At 45.4% G+C, this 15,095-nt stretch overlaps 1 protein-coding gene across 1 annotated transcript in view; it reads right to left on the reverse strand.

Annotated features, from left to right (window-relative positions):
- The window catches only part of LOC126095587 (trichohyalin-like), a 117,642-nt gene that overhangs the window by 46,691 nt on the left and 55,856 nt on the right, over window positions 1-15,095 (reverse strand). Inside the window, exon 4 of the mRNA XM_049910361.1 lies at window positions 12,949-13,121. Within this exon, the coding sequence (XP_049766318.1) occupies window positions 12,949-13,121 (173 nt within the window). The remainder of the gene's footprint in view (window positions 1-12,948; window positions 13,122-15,095) is intronic.

Genomic DNA, 15,095 nt, shown 5'->3' on the forward strand with positions numbered 1-15,095 from the left:
TAAGTATTCTACCAGTTACTCTTGTTTGGCTAGTCTTATTTCTCTGACCTGTTCCAGACCTCACGCCAGCCTGCGTGAGCTTATAGCGTGCATTTCGGCCTCCTCTAGCTATACGGTGTTGGCTCTTCTGCCAACACTACAGGCCCTCTTGGCTAAAGTTCGAGGGCGAACTTCTCCTATGTTGGGTCATAGTGGGAGGAGGCATATAGGTACCTGTCCGTGTTGGTGGGCTTTCTGTTTAATCCGTGTACAAGTTTATCATCAGGCTGTCGGTAAACTTCCAGGTCGAGGAAAGGCAGCATCCCATTCTTTTATATCTCCATAGTGAACTGGATTTTGCTGTGCTGCTGATTGAGGTGCTGGTGCAAGTTCTGTAGCTCTTCTTCCCCAGGTGGCCAGATAACGAAGGTGTCACAACATATCAGAGCCAGCCTTCTGGGGCTCAGTGCTCAATACCCTATCAGATCACGATAACATCCTCTTTCGCCAGTATATAAGAACTAATATTTTCTCATTCAGCAGGTAACAAAAGCACACTGAGAAGTGCCATTTACAAAGTTGCCGAATCGTTGTAGAATTTTACAAATTGACAATGTGCTCACATACCCAGGAGAATTTTACTGAGAAAAGTACAGTCAAATTTTTAATTTCTTCTTCTTGTTTTTTTTTATGGTTACAGCTTTCTGTGTAATCCTTGCCTGGGAGACTATTTGATTTCCGGAATACTTTCACCCAAGAGGATGCCGTGATCATTAAGCCACACATTTGAGCTGCATGGCTTTAGGAAAAATATCAGCTATACATTCCCCTTGCTTTCAGTCGTTCACAATACCAGCACAGCAAGCCCATGTTGGCTAATGTTGCAAGACTGCATCAGTCAATCACCCAGACTGATGCAACTAAAAGTACTGAAAAGGCAGCTGCCCCTTCTCTGGAATCATATGTTAGTCTGCCCTCTCCACAGATACCCCTCTAGTGTTGTTTCATCTACGGTGCAGCTATCTGTATCTTTGAGGCATGAAGGCTGCCCCATCTCGGCAAGGTCCATGATTCAAGGTGGGAGGTAGCTTTGAGAGATTCAGTGAATACAGCAGAGGATCACATAAATAAAAAGACAAGGCCTAGTAGAAATCCTTCGATAACACATGAGATATTAAAGATATTTGACGAAAGCAGAAAATATAAAAATGCAGCAACCGAAATAAGCGAAAAACTTGGTTTTACAGAAGTGCAAGTGGCTCAACAGAAATGGCTAGAGGACAAATGCAAGGCTGCAGAGTCGTGCTCCTATAGCAAAATTGAAGAGACGTTTGGAGAAAAGAGAACCAGCTGTACGAATAATTCATCAAGAGCGCCGGCCGGAGTGGGCGGGCGGTTCTAGGCGCTTCAGTCCGGAACCGCACGACCGCTACGGTGGCAGGTTCCAATCCTGCTTGGGGCATGGATATGTGTGATGTCCGTAGGTTAGTTAGGTTTAAGTAGTTCTAAGTTCTAGGTGACTGATGATCTCAGAAGTCAAGTCCCATAGTGCTCAGAGCCATTTGGACCAATTCATCAAGAGCCCTTGTAGCAAGCCAGTTCTAAGCAAAGACGACGAAGCTAAAAGCAAGGGAAATGAACATGAAGCTAACATTATAGAAAGGGAAGAGCATGTAAGTGAAGATGAGGTGGGAAATATGATACTGTACGAAGAATTTGAGAAAGCACTGAAAGACAAATCAAAACTAGGCCTCTAAAGTAATGAACTGATCGTATAGCATTATTGGCTCGAAACCCTATCTAAGGTAGTTCGGCTGCCTTCTGCAAGTTTTCGGCTGCCTTCTGTAAGTTTTTCTATTTGATGTAACTTGGCGACTTGTATGTCGACGAAGATGAAACGAAATGGTGAGGACAACACACACATCCAGTCCCCGAGCACATTAATCATTCAGAGACGCAGCATCCAGAACTTCTGACACCAAATCCAGACAAGACTAGAACGCTTTGTGAGGTTCAGACTGCCTGCACACAGAGAAATACTGTTTCGCCACAGTAACTTGAAGATTTCACTTATGCTGCCAGAAGCGGACAAAATTGGCACTACGTGACAGATATTCATTTGCCTCCGAGCGCTGTGAACTTCAAGCGGCGCCTAGACGCGAAGTATTATGAAAGGCTCCTGTCCACTAGCAAGTAACTTGCTAAGGTGTTTACAGTAGAACAAAAACGTACTCAAGCTACTTCTTCAAGACACTGGAGTAAATTTATTTCAGAAACTTGCTGCAAGTGTTGCAGAAGTGCAGTTATTCCTAAGACATCAGAGCAGTCGCCACTGTTGTTGCATTATTATTAATGAATAAAAATCGTGACGAACTACAAAAATAAAAAATAGAAAAACGTTAGAGGAGTACATGTTGAAGTTAAAAAGAAACACGATTCAGTTAACTAAAATCAGAGGTTTTCATTTAGATTAAAAACTTTGAGGTCGTATGCAAATGTCGAACATTTATTGTCTGTTGTATAACCAAATATGGGATAATAAGAAACAAAACTGCGGCTCGGTGTCTCAACAAAAGACTGCCTTTTAACTGCTCTTCGATTGTTGCAAGCAGTACTTACTGCTTTTATCACAAACATAATGCATTTACGTTTGAGATAATATTAAAAAATAAGCTAAAATTTAAAGACATCTGTACTGCCATTCGGCTTTACTCTCTGGTGAAAGAAATTTATTGGTAAACACATTTCGTATTTTCTTGACTGGTAATGGCTATTGTATGTGTTTCGGGATTCCAATGGTACCTTTGTTTCGGAACATCTGTCTTTGTGCCATTCTTTTATTCGACACTGATATTCTTGAACCGGTGCTGAACACACATATCGGTCAGTTTGAGAAAAACTTCCGCGAAATGACAAATTCAGCAAGTACTTGCAGCAAGATGCAAGAATATAGACAGCATTTTCACCCTGCAGCGGAATGTGCGTTTAACTTCCTGCCAAATTACAACAGTGTGCCGCACAGAGACTCGAACCTGGGAAACTGGTCTGGCAATCAGACTTAATCTGTCAGGAAGTTTCATACAAGAAACTGTTTCCACTAACTTGGGAACTTCTTGGAGTTAACGAAAGTAGCGGTGGTCGACGGGAAGGTGGCGGGGCCGGGAGGGGGGGGGGGGAGATGATGATGTTCCTAATATTCCACCCAATTCTGTGATTCCACGGATAATGTGTCATAACACATCAAAAAGTTCGGTAGAATGCCTAATAAATATGTTAAGAGTTGTTACGAGACAGGCAAATAAACTGCAACGACTCAGAGAGGAAGGCTGAATTGCTGTCTAAAAAAAAGCAAAACAAATCATCCGTGAACGTGGACGGCGTGGAAAAATCGCTGAGAGCAAAGGCCACAAAGTAGTCCGCCTACTGCCTTGCAACTGCTGTCAGGAAACATACATTGGCATGGCCAAAATAAAACGCGATTTCAGGGAGAAGCAGTCACTCCTGATATGCCGAAGAAAATACTGCAGAATCTTGTTAATGCTGCTTTCCTTTCAGTTACTGCAAAGGAATGCCAAGGTTACTGCAGGAAAGTGAACCCGCTGGAGCAAGAGTATTGGACACAAGGTGAAATAATGGAAGTGATCATCGATGAAGTTATCATCAATACCAGGCCCTCAAGCGATGATGATGGTCTTGAATCAGGCGTTGGTGACAGTGATCTGTAGTGAACATTATTTTGACAATTGTTTCACGCATAGTTAATTACACTTTGTAAACGTTACTGAAAAAATGGTTCAAATGGCTCTGAGCACTATGGAACTTAACATCTGAGGTCATCAGTCCCCTAGAACTTGGAATTACTTAAACCTAACTAATCCAAGGACATCACACACATCCATGCCCGAGGCAGGATTCGAACCTGCGACCGTAGCGGTCGCGCGGTTCCAGACTGAAGCGCCTAGAACCTCTCGGCCACACGGCCGGCAAACGTTACAGTGGTGCCGCTTTTAGTAAATGTAATGTGCAGATAGATTCCGAAAGTCAGTTGCTGACTTTCAGTTCATAGTGTCCTAAGTTGTGCATACATCTACTTTCATTTTTCATTATTTTCGATAAATAAATAATACATATATTGTAGGTAAAACTCTCAGGCCTGAATACATCAACAAATTAGGTGGCTTCGGGTCCGACGAAAGTGGCACTTCAGCGGGAAATCTTTCCGCGACTGCCGCCTCAGATTTGGTGATGAGTACAAAACGCGAGTAACGGTCCCACGACTGCTGCAAACAGCCAACGTTGCCTTCCCGTTGCTGCTCCTTTCCCCTCGGGTGCCACAATGCGGAGGCACTGCCGTTCCCGACAGACGTCGAGCCAATCGTCAACTTATTGTAGACCAACTTCTCATGGGCAACTGTTACACTACTGGCCATTAAAATTGCTACATCACGAAGATGACGTGCTACAGACGCGAAATTTAACCGACAGGAAGAAGATGCTGTGATATACAAATGATTAGCTTTCCACAGCGTTCACACAACGTTGGCGCCGGTGGCACCACCTACAACGTGCTGACATGAGGAAAGTTTCCAACCGATTTCTCATACATAAACAGCAATTGACCGGCGTTGCCTGGTGAAACGTTGTTGTGATGCCACGTGTAAGGAGAAGAAATGCGTACCATCATGTTTCCGACTTTGATAAATGTCGGATTGTAGCCTATCGCGATTGCGGTTTATCGTATCGCGACGTTGCTGCTCGTGTTGGTCGAGATCCAATGACTGTTAGCAGAATGTGGAGTCGGTGGGTTCAGGAGGGTAATACGGAACGCCGTGCTGGATCCCAACGGCCTCGTATCACTAGCAGTCGAGATGACAGACATCTTATCCGCATGGCTGTAACGGATCGTGCAGCCACGTCTCGATCCCTGAGTCGACAGATGGGGACGTTTGCAAGACAACAACCATCTACACGAACAGTACGACGACGTCTGCAACAGCATGGACTATCAGCTAGGAGACCATGGCTGCGGTTACCCTTGACGCTGCATCACAGACAGGAGCGCCTCCGATGGTGTACTCAACGACGAACCTGGGTGCACGAATGGCTAAACGTCATTTTTTTCGGATGAATCCAGGTTCTGTTTACAGCACATGATGGTCGCATCCGTGTTTGGCGACATCGCGGTGAACGCACATTGGAAGCGTGTATTCGTCATCGCCGTACTGGCGTATCACCCGGAGTGATGGTATGGGGTGGCATTGGTTACACGTCTCGGTCACCTCTTGTTCGCATTGATGGCACTTTGAACAGTGGTCGTTACATTTCAGATGTGTTAAGACCCGTGGTTCTACCCTTCATTCGATCCCTGCGAAACCCTACATTTCAGCAGGATAATGTATGACCGCATGTTGCAGGTCCTGTACGGGCCTTTCTGGATACAGAAAATGTTCGACTGCTGCCCTGGCCAGCACATTCTCCGGATCTCTCACCAATTGAAAACGTCTGGTCAATGGTGGCCGAGCAACTGGCTCGTCACAATACGCCAGTCACTACTCTTGATGAACTGTGGTATCGTGTTGAAGCTGCATGGGCAGCTGTACCTGTACGCGCCATCCAAGCTCTGTTTGACTAAATGCCCAGGCGTATCGAGGCCGTTATTACGGCCAGAGGTGGTTGTTCTGGGTATTGATTTTTCAGGATCTATGCACCGGAACTGCGTGAAAATGTAATCACATGTCGGTTCTAGTATAATATATTTGTCCAATGAATACCCGTTTATCATCTGCATTTCTTCTTGGTGTAGCAATTTTAATGACCAGTAGTGTACATCTCGCCAACTTAGACATCCCTTCTCAGCTAGTCCACGACTGTTACACCTTCAGTAACCTATCTCTTGATGCAGAACATCTTTGCAGTATGCTTGTGATCCAGAATACACGGGAGAAAGAATATTGAGACAAGCAAGTGTCATTGTGAAGCACATGGAGCGACTCAAATGAAACCCATTGCGATGAGAATCGGCAACTGGTCGACTGCGAATCAATTCCTGTGTGTCGTCCGATTAAAATGACTTGATAGTTGGCGTCTGTCACTTGCCACTACAGTGTTGCCACATCGGCTACCGCTAGGTGATAGGTTACACACAAACACGGCGGGTCACTTCAGAAATGCTGTAAATGTGTAGCGCGGAGTAATGTTGGAAGGGGCGCCGCGAGTGACAGGAATGCGAGTGCTCTGTCGACGGCTGATTTCAAGAGACAAATGACTGAACTGCGGCCGACGGCGCGTTTCGTACCCTGAATTTAAACTCAAGTCCTAACCCAAACGTCTTCGCGTGATGTGCATTGTAGCCTATCCCAGGAAACGGCGATCAACAATCAGCGCCAAAACTAAAATCACAATCGCTTTGTTGACGCCGATTAAAGCTAACCTCTATGAACAAGACATAAAAATTTCTCTTTCAGCGCTAAAAAAACAAACTAATTTCTCGCTGCCATTCATTGTTAACCTTAAACGTTCCTTACACTGGCTACACGAACTGCCACTTGACCAACCAATGAGCAGTCTTGCTTGGCACTTGGTTGTAGGTTATACACGATACTGGAAGATTCCAAATGAAAAACGGATGACAGGTAGAAAAAAAAAACAGTAAATAAAAAAGTCAATACCATAGCGAAAATGATATGCCAAAGCATCAGAAATTTAAAAAACTACATTTAAATCAACTGATTGAATAAAAATAAGAATGGAAGTCTTTTTAACTAGATTTAGAAATAAAAAAGATCTTAGTGTTTCTCATAGTTTCGAATCTACGACTTTCGTACGATTTACCACCAGAGGTTCTTACTCATTGGTCTGAAGATGACCACAGTAGTGGTCGAAACCGGTCACCGTAATAAATAAATTGTGATCAAGATTGTTTTTGATAGTAAATAATTTGCTAACTGTTCAGCTATGACACTATGAGCTGTATAGTTGTTACATGTATGACTTTGATACTGCAGTAGCAACAATGTATTGCAGCCTTCGAAAATTTGGCTTCACGTAATGTCGTGTGAAACTTTTCTAATGTAAGACGATCTCTGTTATTATAATAATGTGACACTGAATCGCGTCTTGTGTGGAAGAATCTAGTAGTGTTTGGTTAGTGCTGTGTATGAAACGCGTTTATATCGTTAGTGTCATTATGTGTGTGGGTAAGTGTGTTGTTTCGTGGTCATCATGTGTGATGAGATTAAACGGACAGGTCCAGGATTCGGGATCCAAAACAACGAGAAATAAAGCCAGGCAAGGGGAATGACCAATTGTTGTGGCAGTTTGGCAACAGCGAACGGTTCGAAGCATTACGTTGAGAGCACGACTGGAGGAAGCCAGCTACTGTAAAATTACTTTGTCAAACAGAAACGAACAGTGGAAACAATAGAAAAAACACAAATCTCCAATGCGAGTAAATACAAATGATTCAACGAGCACAAACCTCCATCATCACACACCTGTGTATGTAAATCTCAAGATATTTGGGTTTTCAAAATAAAAGTAATACCGAGTTATGGCGGATGATATGAACTGTGCTAAATACTGTAGCACTGAAGCCTGAGTTTCTCCCTGCGTATGCAATGTTCAAATAACTTACGAGAATGCAGCCGAGTGAGGTCATCGACAACCGCCAGTATTTCGATAGGTGACCACTCTGCCATTTTCAAAGAAAAGCTGCGGCACATAAGCCGGCCGTTGTGGCCGAGCGGTTCTAGGCGCTTCAGTCTGGAACCGCGCGACCGCTACGGTCGCAGGTTCGAATCCTGCTTCGGGCATGGACATGTGTGATGTCCTTAGGTTAGTTAGGTTTAAGTAGTTCTAAGGTTTAGGGGACTGATGACCTCAGATGTTTAAGTCCCACAGTGCTCAATTGTGATTTAAACTGTCGGTTTGGAAAACAATTTCGGAAAGATAACACACACTTACGCCACCACACAACCAAAGTTGACCGATGCCAGAAGTCATCGACAGTGAAAACTACTAAACAACGCGTGAGGTAGAGAGTAGGATTCCCCGCAGAATTTAAGCAAAATGCTCCATCTCTGTTTACAAAGTTTATTTGCTTATTTAGTCTCAACTACTTCCTTAATAACACAATTCCAGCAGATGCAAACACATGCCAGACTCTCCGTGTTATATTCCGTAGGATAGCCTGTCTCAAGACAATGTTCTACACAGCCGATTTGCTCCGCTATTGTAAGCATTTTTGACGGCTATGCTCAGCAAACCGGTTCTCCACGTTTCTGACCATCTGATAAATATATAACATGCTACAACTGCAAGGAATACGGTAGACCCCCGTCTTTAGCAAACCAAGATCATCCTTCGCGGAAACTGAAAGACTGTAACTTAGATGGAGGTCCGGAAACACGTTTCACATCATATTTCCCCAAAATACGACCAATGGTATTGGAAATGCTCCCTGCGTAAGGCAGAAAGACCGCAGACCTTGGTGCCAAGTCGATAGCACAACACTCGTATGATCAGTCTTTCACTATATCTTTCTTGCCTCGAAAATTACGGTTTGGTCACCTGTCGGCGGTTGTCGACGACCTCACCAGCTGCATCCTCGTTAGTTGTTTGAACAGTAGCACTGTTTAGTCATTCTGTGAAAGGTATGAATTTCGAATCTTCCCTGCTACATACAGCCTGCATTAATGATTCTTTGGATGTCCAAATGAAGCCATTATTTTTTTCGTTCCCTCATTCCTATGTAGCAATAATACACTACTGGCCATTAAAATTGCTACACCAAGAAGAAATGTAGATGATACACGGGTATTCATTGGACAAATATATTATACTAGAACTGACATGTGATTACATTTTCACGCAGTTGCGGTGCATAGATCCTGAGAAATCAGTACCCAGAACAACCACCTCTGGTCATAATAACGGCCTTGATACGCCTGGGCATTTAGTCAAACAGAGCTTGGATGGCGTGAACAGGTACAGCTGCCCATGCAGCTTCAACACGATACCACAGTTCATCAAGAGTAGTGACTGGCGTATTGTGACTAGCCAGTTGCTCGGCCACCATTGACCAGACGTTTTCAATTGGTGAAAGATCTGGAGAATGTGCTGGCCAGGGCAGCAGTCGAACATTTTCTGTATCCAGAAAGGCCCGTACAGGACCTGCAACATGCTGTCGTGCATTATCCTGCTAAAATGCAGGGTTTCACAGGGATCAAATGAAGGGTAGTGCCACGGGTCGTAACACATCTGAAATGTAACGTCCACTGTTTAAAGTGCCATCAATGCGAACAAGAGGTGACCGAGGCGTGTAACCAACGGCACCCCATACTATCACGCCGGGTGATACGCCAGTATGTCGATGACAGATACACGCTTCCAATGTGCGTTCACCGCGATGTCACCAAACACGGATGCGACTATCATGATGCTGTAAACAGAACCTGGGCTCATCCGAAAAAATGACGTTTAGCCATTCGTGCACCCAGGTTCGTCGATGAGTACACCATCGCAGGCGCTCCTGTCTGTGATGCGGCGTCAAGGGTAACCGCAGCTATGTTCTCCCGAGCTGATAATCCATGCTGCTGCAAACGTCGTCGTATTGTTCGTGCATATGGTTGTTGTCTTGCAAACGTCCCCATCCGTTGACTCAGGGATCGAGACGTTGCTTCACGATCCGTTACAGCCATGCGGGTAAGATGCCAGTCATCTCGACTGCTAGTGATACGAGGCCGTTGTGATCCAGCACGGCATTCCGTATTATCATACTGAACCCACCGATTCCATATTCTGCTAACAGTCATTGGATTTCGACCAACGCGAGCAGCAATGTCGCGATGAGCAATAAAAAGGGCGGAAATAATGTTTATGTTGATCTCTATTCCATTCTTCTGTACACGTTCCGGAACTCTCAGAACCGAGGTGATGCCAAACTTTTTTGATGTGTGTATATATAAGGCAAGAGGGAAATTTGAACACGGATCTCCCGCTCTGCAGTCCAACACCATGATCACACAACCACGTCGTGGTGCTTCTAGCAGTGCGCTCGATGCTGCACATCTTTAGCTTGGGCCATGCGCTATTTCTATTTAGCTTCTTTTTTCACAGTTCCGTACATCTCCTTCCTGTTTTCAAGCTTGATCTGTGTTCAGTTTTTGACGGGATATCCACTGGGCCATTTCACCAATAAAAGTGAGGGGGGTGCGATGTGGAGTTCCCTTGTAAGTGGTTTGGAGTTCCAGAGTTTGGTCGAGTCATTGTTTATTCATTCCATTTTTAAGTCTGTTTATTTCATAGTTGTACGATGCTAACCCTTTAAATAGGCAAATCTGATGTCTCAATCTGAAAAAGCTGGGGAATCGCTGCTCCAAGTGTATATCCCCCAAAACAAATTACACTTACGGAAAAAATCGTAACCCTAAGAAGGAGTTGTGGGACATAAGGAAAGTTCGTAGGAGTGTTTCTACATCTAAAAGATGTCTATTCGGTTTCGCGCCAGTCACGTAAGAGTGGCGCTAATAGCGCCACTAGGAGGATGCAAATCAGGGTTGTTTTAAATACACACTGTAACTGTCGTGAGCGTTAGTTACCTTCGAGAATGGAAGTGGTGATTTGATGATTGTCAAGAATACCTTTAAGGCGACAAACACCCCACTATCAGCGCCTCACAGAGCTGGAACGAGGTCGTGTAACAGGGCTAGGAGCTGCTGAATGTTCCTTCTGCGATACTACGGAAGGGCTTGGCAAGAATGTAGCCATTTTACTGTTGACAGCGTTGGTCACGAGAATCTACTGTCGCAAGAAGGCCAGGCTCCGGACGGCTAAGTGCACTACCGAGACGGAAGATCGTCGTGTTCAGCGTACAGCTCTGGCACATCGCACTGCAGTGCAGCAGCAATTTGAGTAGTAGTTGGCGCAACGAACTGCTACAAATCGGTTACTTCTAGGGCAGAGCCGACCCATATGCCGTGTAGCGTGCATTCCACTTACCCCGAAATCGTTCAAATGGATCTAAGTACTATGGGACTTAACATCTGAGGTCATCAGTCCCCTAGACTTAGAACTACTTCAACCTAACTAACCTAAGGACATCACACACATCCATGCCCGAGGCAGGATTCTAACCTGCGACCTTAGCAGCAGCGCGGTTCTGGACTGAAGCGCCTAGAACCGCTCGACCACAATGGCCGGCTACTGACTCCGAACCACCACCATTTGCGACTTCAATAATGTCAAGCGAGAGCTCGCTGCAGGTCAAGGTGCAGCTTTGTTGTCTTTTCTGATGACGGTTCTGTATCGGTGGCAGTGATGGTTGGAAGGTGGAATAGTGCGCACCTGCAACCAACCTGTCCGCATGCTAGACACACTGCTCTGTGGCACGATTTCGTACGAAAGCAGGAGCACTCTCGTGATTATCCCACGCACCCTGATTGCAAATTTGTATGTCAGTCTGGTGATTCAGCCTTGCTCTGCTCTCATTCATGAACAGCATTCCAGGGCCTGTTTTCCAACAAGATAACACTCTCCCACATACTGCTGTTGCGACCCAACGTGCCCTACAAAGTGTCGCCATGTTGCCTTGGCCTGCGCGATCACCATATCCGCCTCCAATCGATCACATATGAAACATCATCGACAACAATCCAGCATCATACACAACGAGCATTAACCGTCTCTGTATTGACCAAGTGCAACATGCATGGAACACCATCCCACAAACTGACAACCGGCACCTGTACAACACAATGCATACACATATGCATCCTTGCATTCAAAAGTCTGGCAGCTACACTGGTTATTAATGTGTTGAATTTCACATTTGCAATGGCTTATCTCGAACTTACATTATCCTGTGATCTTGCATTGTCAATCACTTACTTAGACGTATGTGTTCCCCAACTTTCATTACTCTATATTATTTATTTTTTGGTGTTGCGAAAGTGTTGCGATTTTTTCCCTGAGTTTATGTCGGTAAGTAAGGTAAGTTGATTACCAAACAAGCATTTTTTCCGGCTTTTTTAGCAGACATATCAAAGCAGCCTCCAACAGAGTAGGAACGGGAATAAGAACTAAAACTGAACTCCACCCGAACAGGTCATGAAGGCCCAACGGTACCGACCGGCCGCCGTGTCATCCTCAGCCCAAAGGCGTTACTGAAGGTGGTTATGAAGGGCATGTGGTCAGCACAACGCTCTCCCGGCCGTACATCAGTTTACGAGACCGCAGCCGCTACTTCTCAATCAAGTAGCTCCTCAGGTCCCTCACAAGGGCTGAGTACGCCCCGCGTGCCAACAGCGCTCGGCAGACCGGATGGTCAACCATCCAAGTGCTAGCCCAGCCCGACAGCGCTTAACTTCGGTGATCCGACGGGAACCGCGGCAAGGCCGTTGGCAGGAATGGAAATGGGTTGATATTATACTAAGTACTGTATTGTATGTTAACCGGGGACCTAGAAACGACGGAGAGGCTCCGTCCCCGCCGCAGCCGCAGTGGTCCACAACCCCACGACGACTACCGCAGTCCACTTCACCCCTCCGCCGCACCACACCGAACCCAGGGTTATTGTGCGGTTCGGCCCCCGGTGGACCCCCCAGGGAACGTCTCACCACCAGACGAGTGTAACCCCTATGTTTGCGTGGTAGAGTAATGATGGTGTATGCGTAGGTGGAGAACACGTTTGCTCAGCAATCGCCGACATAGTGTAACTCAGGCGGAATAAGGGGAACCAGGCCGCATTCGCCGAGGCAGATGGAAAACTGGCTAAAAACCATCCACAGAATGGCCGGTTCGCCGGACCTCGACACAAATCCGACGGGCGGATTCGTGCCGGGGACCAGGCGCTCCTTCCCGCCCGGAAAGCCGTGCGTTAGACCGCGCGGCCAACCGGGCGGGCTTTATATTAAGTACCTGGGCAGCGCTGGGTACTGGTACTGCTCGTGCAGCACGAGACGGCTGACTTACCCTGGGGGTCGGGCACTGCCCGCACGAGGTTCGGCGGCAGGCTGGTGAGGCTGCAGCTGATGGCGGGGCCCGGGCAGCGCGCCGCGCTCAGGCTGTGACTCCTGCGGCCACGGCGGGGCGGGCGAGACGGTGACGCGGCTTTGTTGCTGCTCCTGCAGAAAAGCTATCGAGTCCTTTCCCGCAACCGAAACTTTTACTCGTCTCTGTAGTTTATAGCAGGTTGTTGTTGTTGTGGTCTTCAGTCCTGAGACTGGTTTGATGCAGCTCTCCACGCTACTCTATCCTGTGCAAGCTTCTTCATCTCCAAGTAACTACTGCACCGTACATCCTTCTGAATCTGTTTAGTGTAGTCATCTCTTGGTCTCCCTCTACGATTTTTACCCTCCACGCTGCCCTCCAGTGCTAAATTGGTGATCCCTTGATGCCTCAGAACATGTCCTACCAACCGATCCCTTCTCCTAGTCACGTTGTGCCACAAACTCCGCTTCTCCCCAATCCTATTCAATACCTCCTCATTACTTATGTGATCTACCCATCTAATCTTCAGCATTCTTCTGTAGCACCACATTTCGAAAGCTTCTATTCTCTTCTTGTCCAAACTATTTATTGTCCATGTTTCACTTCCATACATAGCTACACTCCATACAAATACTTTCAGAAACGACTTCCTGACACTTAAATCTATACTCGATGTTAACAAATTTCTCTTCTTCAGAAACGCTTTCCTTGCCATTGCCAGTCCCCATTTTATATCCTCTCTACATCGACCATCATCAGTTATTGTGCACCCCAAATAGCAAAACTCCTTTACTACTTTAAGTGTCTCATTTCCCAATATAATTCCCGCAGCATCACCCGACTTAATTCGACTACATTCCATTATCCTCGTTCTGCTTTTGTTGATGTTCATCTTATATCCTCCTTTCAAGACACTATCCATTCTGTTCAACTGCTCTTCCAAGTCCTTTGCTGTCTCTGACAGAATTACAATGTCATCGGCGAACCTCAAAGTTTTTATTTCTTCTCCGTGGATTAAATACCTACACCGAATTTTTCTTTTGTTTCCTTCACTGCTTGCTCATTATACAAATTGAATGACATCGGGGAGAAACTACAACCCTGTCTCACTCCCTTCCCAACCACTGCTTCCCTTTCATGCCCCTCGACTCTTATAACTGCCATCTGGTTTCTGTACAAATTGTAAATAGCCTTTCGCTCCCTCTATTTTATCCCTGCCACCTTCAGAATTTGAAAGAGAGTATTCCAGTCATCATTGTCAAAAGCTTTCTCCAAGTCTACAAATGCTAGAAACGTAGGTTTGACTTTCCTTAATCTAGCTTCTAAGATAAGTCGTAGGGTCAGTATTGCCTCACATGTTCCAACATTTCTACGGAATCCAAACTGATCTTCCCCGAGGTCGGCTTCTACTAGTATTTCCATTCGTCTGTAAAGAATCCTCGTTAGTATTTTGCAGCTGTGACTTATTAAACTGATAGTTCGGTAATTTTCACATCTATCAACACCTGCTTTCTTTGGGATTGGAATTATTATATTCTTCTTGAAGTCTGAGGGTATTTCGCCTGTCTCATAAATCTTGCTCACCAGATAGTAGAGTGTTGTCAGGACTGGCTCTCCCAAGGCTGTCAGTAGTTCTAATGGAATGTTGTCTACTCCTTTCGACTCAGATACTTCAGTGCTCTGTCAAACTCTTCACGCAGTATCATATCTCCCATTTCATCTTCATCTACATCCTCCTCCATTTCCATAATATTGTCCTCAAGTACATCGCCCTTGTATAGGCCCTCTATATACTCCTTCCACCTTTCTGCTTTCCCTTCTTTGCTTAGAACTGGGTTTCCATCTGAACTCTTGATATTCATACAAGTGGTTCTCTTTTCTCCAAAGTCTCTTTAATTTTTCTGTAGGCAATATCTATCTTACCCCTAGTGAGATAAGCCTCTACATCCTTGCATTTGTCCTCTAGCCATCCCTGCTTAGCCATTTTGCACTTCCTGTCGATCTCATTTTTGAGACATTTGTATTCCTTTTTTCCTGCTTCATTTACTGCATTTTTATATTTTCTCCTTTCATCAATTAAATTCAATATTTCTTCTGTTACCCAATGATTTCTACTAGCCCTTGTCTTT

Source organism: Schistocerca cancellata, chromosome 8 (assembly GCF_023864275.1).
Source record: "Schistocerca cancellata isolate TAMUIC-IGC-003103 chromosome 8, iqSchCanc2.1, whole genome shotgun sequence".
In the NCBI taxonomy this organism is placed as follows: domain Eukaryota; kingdom Metazoa; phylum Arthropoda; class Insecta; order Orthoptera; family Acrididae; genus Schistocerca; species Schistocerca cancellata.